This window comes from Coturnix japonica, chromosome 9, assembly GCF_054131305.1.
Source record: "Coturnix japonica strain WE chromosome 9, WE-NBRP24, whole genome shotgun sequence".
NCBI lineage: Eukaryota > Metazoa > Chordata > Aves > Galliformes > Phasianidae > Coturnix > Coturnix japonica.
This window is the reverse complement of record NC_140671.1, coordinates 30,792,210-30,809,189: the sequence shown is the minus strand read 5'-3', so window position 1 is coordinate 30,809,189 and position 16,980 is coordinate 30,792,210. Positions and strand designations below refer to the sequence as shown.

The 16,980-nt window shown below is 54.2% G+C and overlaps 1 protein-coding gene across 4 annotated transcripts in view; it reads right to left on the bottom strand.

Annotated features, from left to right (window-relative positions):
- Positions 1 to 15,916, bottom strand: part of AJAP1 (adherens junctions associated protein 1) — a 78,325-nt gene extending 62,409 nt beyond the window's left edge. The window contains exon 1 of one of the 4 annotated variants that reach the window (XM_085509197.1): positions 15,708 to 15,916. In XM_085509197.1, the coding sequence (XP_085365323.1) occupies positions 15,708 to 15,757 (50 nt within the window). In that variant the 5' untranslated portion in view covers positions 15,758 to 15,916. Of the gene's footprint in view, positions 1 to 15,184; positions 15,552 to 15,707 lie in introns of those variants that run through there. The other 3 variants (XM_085509198.1, XM_015882591.3, XM_015882592.3) reach the window with 3 other exon arrangements.
- Positions 15,917 to 16,980: the final 1,064 nt, after the last annotated feature.

Sequence of the window (16,980 nt, the reverse complement as noted above, 5' to 3'; positions counted from 1 at the left end):
AAATGGCATCGCAGGACACTATGGCCACCTGCTCCCCTTCCTGCTGCCCACACTGTGATGGCACAGACACCAGGAGCAGCATCAAAGTCATGGCTGCACACAAGAACAGCATCTATGTGTGTCCTCCCACCCTTCCACCTCCATCCAGGACAGCTGACCCAGGGGATGCAGCCCTCCCTCATTTCAGGGCTCAGGGTACAGCATTGCCAGCAGGGAGCTGTTCCAGGCACTCAATGAGTTAGAGCCTGGGAGCACACGTACACTCGCTTCAGCATTTGTAACCCACTTCTCATTAATCAGGTCGCCGTGACTCAAAAGCAGCTCTAGCTCTTCCCAAGCTCAGGCTGGGCACGGCACAGTGCTGGCTGCAGCACTGAGCCCCAACGCGTGCCGGCTGCGTGCAAGGAGCAAAGCCCTGAACTCAGCAGGGAATGATGAGCAGCCGTTCAGCTGCGCCCTTGCTGCAGATCAAATGGAAACCACGCCGAACTGTCGGCAGGTTAATTATTTCAAACTCTGCTTTGATGTAAAGTGCCACCTTTATTTCATGTCAAACCTCTCTTTCTTCTCCGCTTGCATCTTGCCTTGTAAAGCTCTGCTCTAACTCACGTCTCCCCCTGCGATGTCAGCTCATGTGTAAGAAAACACCCGAAATATTTTCTGCTGGTTTTTTTTTCCATTAGGCCAAGGCCCAAAAATCTTTACTTCATTTTATTCAGCTTCCACATAAGAAAGACTTTTGTCAAACTCAGCAGGAGTTAATGAGAGCTTTATATGCCTAAATAGACTAATCCTCCGCAGCGCTGCGCCCCGTAAAGCCATTGGTAGCACTACAAAATGTGCATCTGGTTGACAGAAGAATTTGTGTACTCCCTCCGTGCGTGAGCAAATGAAGCCAATGGAGATGACCTGGATACTCTGTGTCTCAGCCTTATTCTGCACAAAGCATCCATTTCCCTCATTGGCTATTTTATTTCCCTTTGTTTGATTTTCCCAAAGCAATAACGGCGTTTATTTTGGGGAGGAAAAAGGCGACGCACGGAAAGAGTGCAGAAGGAGGAAGGGAAGAGCCAGAAACAGACGACATCAACCAAAATAGTTCAGGCTGGGGGAGGAAGAATTTCAAGACGTGAAAAAATAAAACGACAACACAGCAACAAATCCATTGTGTGTTTCTCAGAGGGCAGAAGAGCCGAGCGCAGCACTGGTGGCCATCCCTGATTCCTGTGCACTCTGTGTTGGTGGCACCTTCCCCCTGGGTTTGGGTGCCACAGGTTTGGAAATGGAACCAGGGGTATCTGCCCTCATAAGCCAGCTTTATGGCATGAGGTTTTGGGAGCTGAGCTCCACACTGACCCACAATGTGGATTTTGGAACAGAGAACATCCCCATGTGCTGCACATCAGTGGCTTGGTGAGAAGTCAGTCATCCAGGTACCCAGAGAGCATTAAGAACAGCTTCACCTTAGCAATACTCATAGCCATGCCGTCACTCCAGCGGACGTCACGCTCCATTTTACCCTCTGCCCACCTCTCATCCTGAGCTGAAATCTCTCCTTGTGAGGAAGGAGAGGTGCAGGCACCCCCAGCAGCGTGCGCACGGCGCTTGGTCATGCACACACACAGCAGCACGCCTCGCTGCCTGCCCGCTCCTCCACGAGGAAGGAAGCAGTGCAAATGAGGCACTTTTATTAATAACTGCCAAAGGAGGAGAAGGAAAATGCAACCAGCCCAAACTCAGCTGTCGCTACATCCCCGCTGTTGTCTTTCAGAAGCTCAAAGACAAAATATCGCTCCCCGGTACTTGGGGTTGGAAGGTCACAGAGAAAAGCAGGTTTCTCCACTCTCCCCATTTGCTCCTGCTTGCTGGTGACATTCCCAAGTCACAGCAGCAGTGGCTGAGCCTCAGCACCGAGCAGTTCACAGCTCACAGGGATCAGCTCCAACCCAAGCATCACTCTAGTGCTGCCCTGCAGCTGGGGGCAAACACTGTGCAACACTAGGCATCGTGTGGGTCACAGTAGAAACACCACACCAAGCACATACAGGGATGTTCTTCCTTGCCGCTCACTCTGGCTCCGAGCACTGCAACCGAGGCATCATCACCTCCCGAGCATCCTCCTGGGCACCCCATGGGCTGGCACGGCCCCATGAAGTGGCTGTTGGGTGGGAGCTGTGAGCCCGGTTACCTCTGTGGGATTTAGTGCACCACGCCATGCAATCTTTGGAGGGCTTTGCAACAACAGAAGAGAAAGTGTCCTTCAGAATAAATAGCAGCGTGTGGGAGTTGCCGTAGCCAAGGCAACGCAGGAGATGCACGCAGAGCAGCGCTGGGGATGCGGCAGTGCCAGAGGCTGTGGGGGTCCCAGGGCTCTGTTGGGAGCAGCCCCTCTCCTTGACCCCATAGCAGACAGGGGGACTGCAGCTCGCTGCCCCAAGCTCTAAACCTCGTGTCCTGCAGGTGCCAGAGGTGACATAACACAGGGAAACCCAGGCAGCAGAGTCTGCCCCACAGATCCATTATGGCATTGCCCCAACTGAAGCTGCTCCATGGAAGCCCCATGTCATGGGCATGCTGAAACTCAAGACGCTCTGTGCCCTTGTGTGCATCCCTGCTCACCCCCCAGGAGCTGCAAGTCGCTGCTCTGCGGGCTGCCAGCGCGACTCAGAGGACGAACAATTCTTTGCTGATGCATCAAACGGCACAAAATCCTCCTCCAGCCACTCGAGCTGCACTGCCAGGCAGAGGCAGAGGCCAAGGAACAGCAATGCCCTCAGTGCCACAGCAGGCAGTGCTCAGTGCACCGACAGCTGAGGCAAAATGGGGATGCTGGTTACACACAAGTCCATGCCCACCCCCAACTAGTTTTCCCATTGCAAAGGATGGAGGGGAAAGCATGGGGAATTGAGGCTTTCTCTTTCTTGTTGGGAATAATGGGAGCATTATTTCTCAAACCAAAGGGGAAGCCCAAGAAAACTTGGAAATGCAGTCAGGAAAAGAGCAGAGAGGCAGGAAGATTCAAAGAGATGGAATCCCTTTATTGCCCTTCTTGCCCAGGAACCTTCCTGCCCACACACAACCAACTCCTCCTGTGGCTTAATGGCCGTAAGAAGGCCTTATTTTCAGCCAGCAAGAGAAACTCCTACAAATATTTACACGTCCCTACTGACAGGTACAAGGGCTGCTGGCTGATTTCAATGCAACTGCTCAGGTAATTATAGTGATTGCATGCACTGGGACCACGGGGGTGGGACCCCAGCAGCAGCCCCCACCTCGCTCCAGCAGCGTGGAGACAGAGCAAGTTAAAAGAGACCATGAGGCAGGGTTTAATTTCCTGGTAGAAATAAAAACACGTAAATATTTAGTCATTTGTTTTCCCTCCCTTTCCCCCTGCTCTTTCGGAAAGGGCCAACTCAGACATCAGCCATAAATTTCCGCCAGTGAGATTAAATCCCTCGGTTGGAGGCACAGCAGAAATGAGGGGGAGAACCCGGCACGTTTTGCATTTTAAGCTGAGCTCGTGACAGCCCACGCTAACACCGCAGCACAGCCCTGGCCATGAACACTGTGCTCCAGGCAACCTCCAGCATCCCAGGGCATCCCAACTCAACCCAGGGCATCCCAACGCAACCCAGGGCATCCCAATGCAACCCAGGGCATCCCAATGCACCCCATGGAGCACCCACCACAGCACAGTCTCAGTTCCCCCTGAGAACACTGAGGCTATGCTGGTTCCCTGCCCATGGATGGAAGCTCATCTACTGCAAGGAGCCCGAGATCACTGTGAGAAGCACTTTGTTAAATGGCATCCTCCAAGCATGGAAGAACCTCTCACTTAAGATTCCCTCTGCTCTGCCATTACCACCTCTGTTCTCACATCTCCCTCCTTACCACGTGAAATAGTGTGGCAAACCTGGATCCAAGCCATGCCAAGAAGGGAAAGCAGCTCACACAGCCTCAAGGCAAAGTGTGCTCCTGCCCTTTCTCTCCAGGTGCCAATGACATTCATGGATCCTGCAGGAAGGGCACAGCAGCGCAGGGACAAACCCCTCTGCAGCACTGCAGCAATATGTCCCATAGCCCATGGGGTTGCACGATGCCATGGGACACGGGTTAATCCAACAGCTGTATCACCAGGCTGAGCGCCGCGTGCTGGAAATCCCTGATTTTGGTCATCTGTCAAAGCAATTAACCAGGATCAAGGCCATGGAGAGGCTTTGAGAAATTGCAAAATACAAACTGTCAGCAGCTTGCAAGCCATTGGCAAAGAACCCATTTCAGGGGAGCCTCAAAAGACGCACTCGAGTGTGACTCTATAGGGCAGAGCGGCAGAGGTGCTGATTCGCATCCTTTCACACGGTGATGTTTGCTCTCCAAAAGCAGCCCCTTTCTCCCATGACTGTGGAGACACTTCACAGGAGGCAATAAATGCAGAATAGGCTGATTTTTAATGCAGGATTATACAAATGGAACCATTCTTCCATTTCATGCCTCGTGTTAGGTAATGTATTGGTATTGCACAGGGAATCAAGGTTATGTCCTTGTTTTGATGATTTACGAACGGAGTGCTTTACATCTCCAAACAGCGGGTGGAACAGAGACAGAACCATTCCCAGCAGGAATGGGAGGGTTCAGATGGGTGATGCTGGCTGCTCCCAGGCTGGGCACAGCATCCTCCTGTCAGAGTGATGGGAACCACGAGCACTAGTGCACCCGCTGCCTGCGGGCTCTGCGTCCTACACCGGAGCTCAGAGCACCACGGGAACACTGAACTCCCTGGGTTTGCAAGGAGAGATGCTGCTGCACCTCAGGGCTGACTTTCATGCTGGAGCAAGGGGAAAGCAGCAGGTCCTTGGCCACAGCTGCCTCCTCCCAGCCCCGTGTTTCTGCACCATCCCTGCAGTGCAGCGACCGTCCTTCGCTGCAAAGCTACAAAGCCATTGCCATGGAAATAAAGCATCTCCATTGCATTCTGGGGCCAAACGCCCCTCGGATGGGCTGGGAGGAGGAGAGCAGCAAACTCCTGTGTGTGGATAGCAGGGATGGATGATGCTGTTGGACTCGGGGGGGAGCTGCATGGAGTGGCATCCCAGCACTGTGCTGGGGCACTGCATGGCTCCATGGGACATCACAGTGCACCCAACTCCAGCAGCTCTGCCAAGAGCATGAGTTCCTCCAAGGTGATCATCAATGTGAGAAATCAGCTGCCAAGGTCTGGAATGCCAGGACCAGGTATTCAGGTGCAGCAGCCGACTCAGCAGCACCCAGGTAAATTAAATGCACCATATCACCACCTCTCCCTGTTACAGAACTGAGCTTCAGGATTACCTACTAATAAAAGTGGTATTTAAACAGTTCCTGAGCTCCTTTGCCCCCCCTCTCTCTGCAAGTAATTAAACTGACAACACTTTGTGTGGTCAAAGGGACAGGATTTATGACAACAGAAAATGAGGCAGAGTGTGAAGCAGCACAAACCCATTGCCAAGCTGGGGACCAGCAGATAACCCTGCTTGTCCAGGACCAGCCTGGAGGGATTCATGCTGCCCTGGCATCCCATGTGCTCCCTTATTGCAGGCAACAGCAGAGCTGCTCCCATCCACAGCACTCCTATGACTGTCTTCAGCTCACCCAGCTGCAAATAAATAATTTTAACATTTGAATAGCGGCGAGTGGGGAAGGCATAATTAATACCCAGCGGTATCTCCAATATGCTGATCCTGTAGCACAGCCCCTGCCAAAGCTGTCAGGGAGCAGATCTGGCTCAGCAGTGCTGCAGCCCCGTCTGTTCGCACGTTTGGGTCCTGTCCTTCCAGCACATGGAAAGGTCGAGCCCGAGCCCGAGGTGCTGCCTGCACCCAAATGCACACTGTTCAAATGCAAGACCATGCCAGCACCCTGCAAGGAGCAGTGTGGTCTTGCAGAGCCACACAAGCAAGAGCAAAAACCCCACAGTCTGAGATCGCTCCGAAGACATGAGCAGATCTGTGCCACAGCAGCCACACACCTGGCCTGTGCCAAAGCAGAGCCAAACTCTCAGCCTGGGTTTCAACCTCAGCCTGTTTTCAAACATTCCAATGGATGCCAATGGGATATGGGTTAGGGTTATGAGGTGGGATATGGGGTGGCCAACATCCCCATTCACGTTGCCAGGGATGCTGGTGGGATGCAGAGTGCTCAGCATCCTGTGCACATCCCAATGAATGCCAATGGGACGCACTGTGCTCAGCATCCCCATGCACATTGTGATGGATGCTAATGGGATGCAGGGTGCCTGGTATCCCTGTGCTGGGAGCACCCAGCACGGCACCACCGGCACGCACGGATAACAGGCAGCACCGCAGATCTCCGGCGCAGCCTGACTTGCTCTGACAAGGACACAGCATCTGTTATGGGCTGTTTTACCCGCTCGCGTGGGATTATTTCAGATAGGATTTGAAAAGCACCGGGGGCGGGTGGAGGAGAAGCCCAGGATGGCAGCGCGTGCCTTCAGGCAGGGAAACGTCTTCAGCAGATTGCTGCGTAAAACCTGAGCTCGGTTATCCACCTGCTGCTGCTCCACAAAGCACCCAGCCACAGCTCACACAGCACCTGTACACGGGGCGGCTGCTTCAGCATCACCCCATGCCCATCGCTCAGCTCAGCACCAACAGATCCAGCACAGGGAAAGGTCCCCATTGGTGCTCAGCTCTCCTGAGGTGCATGCACACCCAGGGCAGACGTGGCAGCCGCAGTGCCCGGGCTGTGCCAGCAGCACTCAGCAGGCAGCGGCCGAACACTGGACGCATTTAGTATGGCAGGGCCGACAGAAGGGCATTTCATCGCGCTGCCCGCAGCAACACTCGCCGTCTGTCCCGCCTGCACAAAGGGTGGCTGTGAGAGCTGCCTTTCAGGCTCGAACCTGCACCTGTCTCCCATTTATCTCCCTCTTCCCCCCACTGGGATTTTGCACCAGCGTTGGGTATCGGGCAGCAGCAAGAGCTGCAATTCAGATGCAACCAACTGGGAAGTTTCTCCCAGCATCTTCCAGAAAAGTCACCATTTCAAGCTCCAGTCCGCATTAAAAATGGAGATAAGAATCCATAGAGCTGGGCACCCCCCCTTCCAAAAGTGTATTTACAGACTGGGACTGCTGAAAGGAAGGGATTGCATGGGGCAGTAAACCCAGCAGCTTAGAGCTTATCCCTGATGCAGTGAAGCATAAATAAGGACAGTGGAGTTCAGCTGCAGGCCCTGTCCCACCAGACTGGACCCCAGCACTAAGAGGGAGCAGCACCCCAAGGACCCCCCCCACACCATGACCCCCCTTGCTCCTAGCAGTGGGCACAGAGGGATGTGCATTTCCCTGCAGTCACAAATGAAGAACGAGGTCACATCCCTGCCTTGCTTGGGAGTTTTCTCCCTTTCCCATGTGTTTATCCACTGTGGAATCCATCCACAAACAAAGCAGGTTTTTTCCCCCAAAACCCACTCCCAGGGAGGCGCAGACCCTCCCCAAACCCCAAAGAGCTTTCTGCAAAGCCACGGTATTAAGCATTATCCCTTCTGACATCCTGATGCTAAACCAGCCCTTAGAGCACCCATGGGCTGCAGGAGCCCAGCTCAGGACTGCCACAACCCATGGCTTCCCTGCAAAGAAACCGAGTGCTTATCTTGTTTCCCGAATTAATGTGCTCAGGCGCATCATTACAGCGTACACGGGAAACACTTTGATCTAAAAAAATAAGATAAGTCGGCTCAGTGTGCATTAAGCAGCAGCTTAACGAGTTTTAAAACAAAATAATTAAAATGGGTTCATTATACTGCTGTAACACAATAGGACTGCATGGGAACGGCGCATCGGAGTTCACAGTGCTGCCTGCTGAGATATCCCACATAACGGAGAATGCTTTCGCTGTGACAAAACCTGAGTCAAGAGTATCTTCTAATGTGGTTTGTAATGATGATCCCCCAAGGAACTCTGGTGTCCAAGGAAGGAAAATGAGCCCTGAATCCCTCTGAAGTGCCACTGCCTTCATCTCCATCCTATGACCAGGGCCAAGCTGGGCAGCATTGCCAGCACTGTGCCCACGGATGGTGTGATCTCTGTTCATAGAATCATAGGATCATTAGGGTTGGAAAAGACCTCTAAGACCATCAAATCCAACCATCAATCCATCCTAACCATGACCGCCAATCAGTGCCACATCTCCATGGTTCTTGAACACCTCTATGGATGGTGATCCCACTGCCCACCCGGGCAGCCCGTGCCAAAGCATTACAGCTCCTTTGGAGGAGAAATGCCTCCTAAAATCCAACCTGACCCTTTCCTGGACCAATTTCAAGCCGTTCCCTCTCATCCTATTAATTCACACCGCTGTAACTGAGATCCAGCCCAGGCTCTCCTCATGGGAAGTCCCAGGCAGCTCCGTGAACACATGGATGCACCGTCTGTCATGGAACCTCAGCAGTTGTACAGGGAAACGAATAAAGGGAAAGGGTAGAGGATTTCAAAAGATCCAATAACTGCTACAGAAATGGAGAAGATGAGAGAAATCAAACTTGCTCAAAGCAAGCAAGACAGATAGCTTTCAAGGAGCAAGAAATACAGTAAAAAATAGAAGAAGCAAAGCACGCTTTGAAGGTACGAAACGTCAATCTGAGAGCTGGGAGGAAGCAAAAGCAAAAGGATCCTGGCATGTGTTGGGAGCACATTATGGCCAGGGCTGAGCACCGGGGCCATCAGCTGCTGGGGAAGCTTGGGGCTGGGCAGGAAATAGGGAACAGGCCAGAAAGCTGAAGAAGGAAAAAAAAGCTAAAACCAAAATAGAAAGCAAAGGAATAGAAATAGAAAGCAAGAACGAAATCCAGGGCAAAGACTCTTGATCCTTTCATACAGAGGTTTAAATCCCCTTTTAGCACTGAAGCATTTCTTTTCCCAAAGGAGGAGCAGCTCTGAGGGCAGCACAGCTGGCAGCCCTTTGCCCCATAGGGGAGCTGAGTCACCCAGCAGTGCCCAGCCGGCACGGTGTGGCTGTTGGGCACAAGGCTCTGGGGGATAATTGCCAGTGAGTCAGAGAGCACCGTGCTCTGCATCTCATTTCTACAAGGGAGATTAAACTTTTCACAGCGTTATCTTCAAAGGAGATGGAGGACCCAGCCTGGCAGATCGGCGCTGACAAAAAGACTTTGCTCATCCCTTGGGTAAAGCTCTGCAATGCATTCCACATCCTGCTACATCTCTGCGTTCCACATTGCCCACAGGCCAGCCCCAACCTTGCCCACCCCAAGTCACCCCATAATTCCTCCTTCACTGCTGACGTCCTACAGGAGCAGGAGAGGAACTCCAGGGGAAACACTTCATTAAACAAAGAAGATGAAACTCTCATCCCTCAGCATCAACGCCAAAAAAAGAGCAACCTCAGCCAAAAGTTATTCACACCTGAAGACAGAAAGGATTAATTAGAAGCGTGCAGTGCAGCAGACTGAGCTGGGTGCCAGCACTGTGTCCGTGTGCCAATGGTGTGCATAGGGATGGTGCAAGGAGGGGGCTGGGATTGCATCCCTTCCTACAGGGCTGCAGGGAACCCATCCTGCACAGCACACCCCGTGCACAGCTCCTGGAACAAACGGTTCTGTCTTCATCCATCACAATGAGCAACGTTGATTTTGCCAGTGAATGTGCCACTTTGGCAGAGGAAATTCTGAATATTTCACTTGAGAGGATGCAAAAAAGGGTAGAGAGCCTCTTAGAAAAGCAAGAAACAAAATGATGAATAATATGTTCAATCTTCTCAAGGAAAACTTAATAAGAAAAACCTATGAAAGGCAACTACTTGTAGAAAACGAGTTTATTCTTCTCAGGAGCTCTTTGGAAGATGATGCATGCCAACATCTGAGATTGCACTGCTTCTTTTCTTTAATGCAAAGCCACTCCAGGCTCAGCTGGAGCTCAGGGCATGCAGAGCTGCTCCCAAAGCTTTGGGCTTCTGCAGGGAAAAAGCAGAGCCCGGTGATGTCCAAGGTGGGGGTGGGAACGTAGCCAGCATCAATCACCGCTGTCTCATTGGGTACTTAAGTGGATGTCCTAATCCATGTCAATTAACTACCGCTTCATTACTTCAGTCCCGCAGACGAGGCAGGGAGATGCTATCGCAGCACAGGAGCGCAGCCGGGGTCACGTATGGATGGTGGCAATTAGAAGGCCAGGTCCCTGGAGGCAGCCGTGCAGGGACAGCCCAATGCAGTGACAAGCCCTGGGGATCCCCCCAGCCCCTTCTGCCATCCCAGCGCCGCGCGTTCCGCTGACAACATAAATTAGCACTGTTAGCTCTCGAGAGCCGTAAGTGTTGTCTTGTGAGCAGCAATCCATCAGCTCTCCCACACGGAGCCACAATGGCTTTATGTACAGCCAGGATGCCACCATTATGCGATTCACATTCCCTATTTATAGGGCCGTAAAGCACCGCTGGAGCGTTTATCAAGGAGATATCCTCCTGAGCGTCCCAGGGTGCTGCAGGACGGATGGAGAGCCAGAATGATGGGGAGAGACTGCACCAGTGCTCTGCAAAGCACACCGCAAGGAGCACGGCTGCTTGCAATGCTCTGGGTCATGCACACAGTGGCTCCCCTGGCTGCTCCCACATTAGGGCATGTGTGCACTGACAAGCTCTGGTTGCTCCGTCTCCAAGGTCCACGCTTGTGTTTCTCTTGCAAGAAACATGTTCCCACTCTCTGACTACATGTTATTCTCGAGGCAGCTTTTACTCAGTCTTTATGTTGAGAAGTGAACCCGGAGCGCTGCGGGATTTGCAACGTTCCATCCACTCAGAAGGAAAGCTTTGCCGTGCTCAGTGCTGCCTGCCTCATCCCGACCCGAGCCAGCAGCAAACTCACAGCATGGGCTCTGCCTGTCCTCGCATCAGAGCTGAGGATGAAGCCTTCCTTGAGCAATGAGCTTCATTTTCATGCTTCTCCCAGCTGAAGTCCATGCACTTTCTCTCCCCCGCAGCCAGCAGAGCACAGGGCCGTGCTCTTGGGCAGGCAGTGCCTGGAGGTGCTGATTTCCATGCAACTGAGCATCCATCTCCTGCCAAGCCTGATGTCTGCTTCTTTTATTGCCATTGCTTGGTACCAGAATGGCTGAATCACTCGAGGAAGCGCCGCATCCTCCTGTGCTTGGGGTCACATCCTGGGGCTGAAGCTTGGAAAGCAAAGATAGGAGAGAGCAGGGGGGTTCCTGCTTATGGGGGGAGCTCCAGCCCCATATCCCAGATCAGGGAAAGCACAAGGCAGCACAGCCCCACAGCTGGAGCACCAGCAGCACCCAAGCCCACAGTTCTATGCCACAGGGAGGCTTCATTGTGGGTTGCTAAGGCTGGAGAGAGGAATTGATAAAACCAGAGAGCAGCAGCAACTCCATGCCAGCCAGAACCTCATTTCGTGAAGAATCCTCACAAAACCAAATTAATGTTGAAGGATAAAGGTAGGTAAACCTCCCACAGTTAAGTTCAGGCCACAGAGGCTCAGTTTAAATCTCCCAGCAGTTCTGATTTAATCAATGTATTTCAAAGTGAAATTAGATGAAGTACATCTCCATCACAGGAAATTATGTAAGCTATCAAAGTCTGGAGGTGCAAGTCCCGGTAAGAAGAGCCAGAGGAAATATTCACATCAGCCTTAATTCCATTTTTAAAGAGGCAGTTCAGGTCCGGATTTGGGTGTTATTCAAGAGAAAGAAATCATCCCGATGATGAATGGCTCATCCTGTAGAAAGGAACAACCGCTATTTGGAAGGAGGATGGGAAAGCACTGACAAGGCTGGTGCCTGCCCCCTCCTCCCAACACACTTGGCTGCAAGGGACTCCCAATGGATGAGCTGGTCCCAAACCCAAACCAAACCACACTGGGCCTGAATCACCACAGCCCAATCCCTCATCACCAGCACTTAATGAGAGCGATGGACACGGCCCCACAGTGCAGCCCCAGCTCCTGCTCCTCCGGCTCAGCATCCCGATGCCTTAATCCCTCCTCACAGTCCTCTCCCTATTAGCTATCTTTAAAGGCTTAAGCATGCATACATTTTCATAATGAACCTCAGACGTGTCTGGAGTCATAGATTATTCACACCCTATAGAGTTGTTGTGTAGCAGCTCTCCCTGCTCACTGACAACCTGTACACACACACGGAGCTATAAATATAAAGAAGCAATGCTGGGAGCCCTTCTGGATGAGGACAGGAAAGAACCAGGCAATGGGGCTGCCCGGAGAGCCGCCCTGCACCTCGCTCTACTTTCAGTCTACGCTCTACGCACCGAAGAAAATTTAGCAATTCCTTATTTTGGGCAGATGACTGTTACATAAAGCAAGCCAAGGCTGCAGCATCCGAATGCCTCGAGCAGATGGGCAGCAGCTTCACACATCCCATGGACCCGCATGACAACGGAGGCACAACCGGTGCTGCCTTTGGGGAGCTGATGGGGGCACACAGACACATCCCCCCATCCAGCCCCCTCCCCAACTTGCCCTGCTGCAACCCAACAGCGCAGTCCATTCCAGCATCACCGTGGCTGCGAAGTGCCGGTGGCACCAGCTGGATTTCAGTGGCAATCAATGCACCCGGGAGCAGCCAGCTCAGCCCTGCGTGGCTGTGGGATGAGTAAGGGCTCCTCGGTGGAGGCCATTAACTCCCACTGCCTGCTGCTCTCATTACTTCCCAGACTGCGAGGTTTGCATCTTTGACGTGCGGCTGCATCTACATCTGACAGCGTGAACTTGATGAGCGGAATGCACGGGAGATGTTTGCTTTGGCAGGAACGATCGGGCCCATAAAGTTCCCTGGGCACACACACGTAGGGATGTGTGCTTTTAATGAGTTGCTTTGTACAATCAGGAAGAAACAGCCAACGATCTTTTTTTTTCGCTCGTGCTGCAAATCACTCGGGAGCGAAACGCTGTAAAAACCATGTAAAAACCGTGGCGTATCGTTTAAAATAGGAGAGTTGTAGCTATGGGAGGAGAGTCAGCAGGCACAGAGCTGTCACCCATCACACGCATGCACTGACACAGCCCAACGCACACACAGCTACTGGGTGTGCTCCAGGGCCAGCAGACGGCCCCCAGCCACCCCCACTGGTGGGCAGAGCAGACCCGGAGCTCAGCTTGTAAAGCTGAGGCTGTGAACTCAGCCTGCTCACAGCTCTGTGCAAAGTTCCCAGAGGTGAAAGCAAGGAAAGAAGCATTTTCAGCATGTGGGTTTCAAGGTCCTGCTTTGCTCAGCTTAAGAGAGCACGGTTCGTCTGCAAGGTCACGGAGCTGCCACTGCCCTGGGGCAGAAGGAATCCGAGTTAAAAGGAGCAGCACACACAGCAGCATCTCCCCGTGCCATCCAGCACAGGGTAAAGCGGGTGCTGGAGAGGTCTGCAGCTCCTCTCAGAGCTATTTTTCTGCTTGTCTTGGAGAAAATGAGGGGAAATGGCATGGGAAATGTCAGAAACAAAGCCAGAAGCAATTAGAGTTAGAGAGAAGCGGGAGCAGCAGGCAAGGTTAGCAGGAAAGTTATCTCTTATTAAAAATAAAACACGGAGGGACCGCAGGCTGACGGGGTGGTGAGGAGGACAGGCTGGCAGCGAGGATCCAGGGCACACAGCAAAGCAATTCACCGGGCAATTGGAGCAGAGAAGCAGCCGGCAGGTTCCCATTTCCACAGCTAAACTCCTCACAAAAATAAGAAAGCAGAGGGCGTCCTCTATTTCTAAGATTACAGCCTTCTGTCAGCTCCAGCCCTGGAAACAGCCCTCCGGCTCCACCGCTCTATTCATCTTCCACAAAAGAAATCCAAACTGGGAGGCACCCTGAAAAGCATCTCGGGTGCTTCGCCCAGGAGCAGATCCTGAGGTCACGGTAGAGCTGCAGAGTCCCCATCCTTTACTATGCAGCACATCCCCACCCGCTGCCCGAGCCCACAGCGGGGGCACAGCCACGGGGATGAGGTTGGGCATGGGACCGACGTGTGGGTGCCCAGGACAGTGCTACCTATAGCAGATACAAGCCAGAGCACAACCGACGATAAACACAGACGTGCAATAGAACCCGACGGCCTCTCCTGGTTCTTCAGCACAGAAAGAAAATCCAAGCTCAAGTTTCACCTCCCAGGGCTTTAAATCCGAAGCTCGAGCCCAGTGCCAAAGCCTCCAGCGACTCCAAAGGGCTGCGCAGAAGCCCCCTTGGCATCCCACATCCCAACAGCGAGCGGGGCACCCTGCTGAGCTCCAGCTCTGCGGGACCCACGGGAGCAGCAGGAGGGTGAGGGCTCCTCGAGGTGCTGCACAGGGCTGCTCCATCCGTCCATGTGTCCATCCCAGGATGGACCCCCAGGTCCCGCTCTCTGGGGAGTGCTGTGTATCCCAACCCCCGTAGCCTCGTGTTGGGGCAGAGGGATGCTCTGCACGCCCTGGAAGCACAGCACGGTGCTGCTGAGAGCTGCAAACACCGGGAGCTCCGTGGAAGCAGCGCTGCCCGACCCGTACCCCACGCGAACCCTCAATTGTTCCGAATGGGACATCTCAAATAACAAATTTAGGCTGGTTGGAAAGGAAAGCGGCGCACATCGCACGGCAGCGTTGCTTTCCTTACCATCTAACGCGCTTCACACGCTGCTGCTTTAAATACATTCCACCGAAACATGGTCAAAATAAACAAAAAACCCGGTATTCCTGCAGCTTTAAGGACAGACATGCAAGGAGAGGGCAGGGGCTGAGTAAGTAGCGCTCTCCAAACACAATGCCACGAAAATAACAAGATTTCGGCTCAGATGACTTCGCGGCGGTAATGAAAACGCGTTACATAACACTTTGCCTCCGTCTCCTCCGCTTTGCAATTCTCGATTCATCTACAAAACACATCCGTCTGTCCGTCCGTCTGCGGGCACCGTACGTGCCCGGGGTGCCCCGGCCCCTCGGTTCCCCGGGAGCAGAGCCGGGCGGTGGGGCAGCCTGCCCGGGATAACGGCAAACGGGCAAAGAAAAGATGAGATACATCTCATTTAACAGCGCGACGGAAGGAGCCTGGATGGGAGGCGAACGGCGGCTCCCCGAGCGCATCCCTCCGAGTCGCCGGGCGCGACCGACTCACGCCTGCTGCCTCCTCTCCACCCGAACAAGTTCACGTTGTTAGTCCGGATCCGGCTCCGCGCCCCGCCCGGCCCTACCTGCTTCCCGGGAGCCGTTGTATCCACATGGTCACGTCTCCCGGTGCCGGCCCGGCCCGTCCCGGCGGGGCTCACCGCCTCAGCTCTCCATCCGTGCGCGCCGCCCCGCGCCCCCGGCAGCGCTCAGCGGCGGGGCAGGCGGCGCCCAGCGGTGCGGTCATGCCCGGGGGCCGCCCCGCGCCCGCGCAGCCGGCGCTCGGTGCCCTCAACGGCGGCGGGGCAGCTGCGCGCCCGCGGAGGTTGCGCGCCCCATGTGCGGCGGGGCGGCGCGGGGCCCCAGCGGGCGCGGTGCGGTGCGGTGCGATGCGCTCGGGTTCGGTTCTTCTCGGCGCGTCCGCGCGTGTGCGCGCACCCGCGGGGCGGGGGGCCGCGGCTTTGGGAAGTTGCGCGGGGAGGAGGCGGGGGCGGAGCGGCCGCTTTGCCAAAGCCGGAGCTCGGAACCAGGACGCGGAGCGCAGCCCGGCCGCCTCCCTCCCTCCTTCCCTACGCGGGACGCGGAGCTCGGCCGCCGAGCGCCCCTTGCCTGCGCATGGAGAACGACGAACGCTCCGCGCTCGGCGATCCGCTACACATCCATCGCCCGCCGCTCCCGGAGCGCTGTCCGCGTTGTGCGCATCCGCCCCGAGCGGCACCGCCGGGATGCGGTTTTCCAACGAGCAGCGGGAAGGGACGCGGCGTTAACACGAGCGATGGAGCACCGACAGCTGCAGGGGGAGCCGAGGCTCCGGCGCATCCCACCCCATCCCAACACAGCCCATCCCAGCCCTCCCGGCTCCCGGGGCCGCAGCTGCTCCCCCCGCCGGCGGCACGAGCAGGCGCAGCGCAGCCACAAAGTTTCTGCTCCTATTGCCGTGCATCGGTTCTGAGCTCTCGCAAACACGGGCGTTTTTCTCCTCTGCGCTCATTGAACGACTACGGAACTCGCAGAGAACGAGCGAACGTGTTGGGAAAGGCTTTGGATGTCTTAGGAGGTGTTTCATTAAAGCCCGGTGTGTTTTCTATGTTTCCAGGCTTGCTGGCAGTCAGCAGCTGTGTTATTCCTATAGTGCATTTATCAAAGTATTGCATCGTTTTGTTTCGTTTTGGTTTTTGGGGGGGCGAAGGGGAAGATAAGCTTATTCGGGTGCTATAATAACAGAAGCCTTTGTATGAATTAGGTGATGGATTCTTCAGAGCTACCCTTGCTTACAGGTGAGAAACACCACTGATTTCTCTTGCAGGAGCAAACCTTCACCGCTCCTCAGTGCGTGGTGCCAGCAAGGAAAAGGCATTGAGCAGCCACAACTCTGTGCAAAGCAGTCACACCAAGAGCAAGGTTGAGCAGAAATGAACGCCACCCCACAGCCTGCCTGAGCCTCCGCATCTTCCTGCTTCCATCTAAGCAAGTTCTGGGAGCACAAATAAGTTCCTTTAAGCAAGCAGTGCACAGTAAAGGTCAGCGTTGTCCCTGTGAGTCCCAGTGAGTCCCTGCTTGTTACAGTGCTCCCTGTGGATCGGCTGCAGCTGCCAATGGGGGGTGGGGGGGAGGGCTGTCTCCCCTTACAAGTGCAGCCATCAGGTCTATAAGTGTCCTAAATAACAGGCAGCTTTGTTCCATTGTAAGCCTTTGAGCTGTGGGATCCCCTCCCCACTTCTATGGCGAGTTTCAAGCTGGAGCTCAGCATCACCACGGGGTGGGAGGCACAGGGATCCCCATTACATGCAGACCCAGAGCTTTACCCACAATTAACTTCATCACTGCAAATTGCCACTGCTTCAGCAAAAAACAGCATCAAAGCACAGCGTTTGCCTGGGCA